The sequence below is a fragment of the Fulmarus glacialis genome, unplaced genomic scaffold, assembly GCF_000690835.1.
Source record: "Fulmarus glacialis isolate BGI_N327 unplaced genomic scaffold, ASM69083v1 scaffold34461, whole genome shotgun sequence".
Taxonomy (NCBI): Eukaryota; Metazoa; Chordata; class Aves; order Procellariiformes; family Procellariidae; genus Fulmarus; species Fulmarus glacialis.
Genome location: NW_009194004.1, coordinates 1 through 1092, shown reverse-complemented (window position 1 = coordinate 1092; position 1092 = coordinate 1). Strand labels below are relative to the sequence as shown.

General features: G+C 45.0%; 1 protein-coding gene across 1 annotated transcript in view; it reads right to left on the bottom strand.

Annotated features, from left to right (window-relative positions):
* SIRT7 (sirtuin 7) overlaps nt 1-756 on the bottom strand; it is a gene marked incomplete at both ends in the record, with an annotated part of 3852 nt that extends 3096 nt beyond the window's left edge. Inside the window, one exon of the mRNA XM_009587632.1 lies at nt 652-756. Coding sequence (XP_009585927.1) covers nt 652-756 — 105 coding nt within the window. The remainder of the gene's footprint in view (nt 1-651) is intronic.
* Nucleotides 757-1092: the final 336 nt, after the last annotated feature.

Below are 1092 nucleotides of genomic sequence, written 5' to 3'. Positions count from 1 at the left end.
CCTACACAGAACTCCATTCTTGAACCTTTCCTTATTTTCACTAAACTCTGATTTCTGGCACCTTGCACTCAGCATTCTTTAGCAAAAATACTTGTGACATTAGCACTCATACACCCTGCCCAGAATGATGCTCCATATCAGAGACTGTAGAAAAGGGAAAGAAAAATAAAGCGCCCATCTCAGAGTTCAGACAAAGGTGACATATGTCACAGTAGAAGAGGCAGAACCAGATTTTCACTCTCCCAACAGAGGCCACTGAAACCAACCATTTCTTAAACCGTCACTTATAAGTTCTGATAACCACCAGCTATTCCTACTTGTCCATTACGCAGGCAACATTAATTAGCTAACTTGTTTTTAGGTTTTACACCAGAAGTAGTTGAAGAGACTCAAATGAAGTAAGACTAGCGAACTTCCCATTTAAGAAGCACGTTCTTCACACAGTCACAGAGCTGATGCAGCCTTGGAATCTCTTAGGCAGCAGGCATAACCCCAAGATGCAAACTAGCAAATGTCTTGGTCATGGTTTGCATCCCAGACTTGTAACACACATCACGTAGTCATTTGGAAACCACAAAAAAAGTCCAAACAACATTGCAACTCCTGAAGGAGCTCCCAAAGCTCCAGCCACTCACCCCCAAAGAATCCTACCGTACTGATCCCGGCTCCTGTATAGATGACAAGGTGCTTGGCATTCCGGACAGCAGCAGCCAGCTCAGTAGCCTTTCTTTTCAACTCCTCTGGTTCATCACACACCTAGAAAATACAACTGAGCAAGTTCACGTGTTTCTGAGATACAGCACATCACTGAGTTGGAAGAAACAGGGAGCTCCCTGGAAGTTTTAATATGGGCCGAGCCTAGCCAGAAAAAGTGACACAAATATTATCAGAATAAAAGAATGTGGGTGTTGTCCATATTATCCATGGAAGATGAAGGGAAAAAGCTTCCTGGAGAGCAGAACATGCAGATGCATCCTCCCAAGAGGCGTGCCCACACAGCACACACGCAGAAAACCGCATGCGTTTGGAAAACACAGGGATCTGGCGGCTGCTGAAAGTAAGACGGATGCAGAGACAAACCGAGGGCCGACA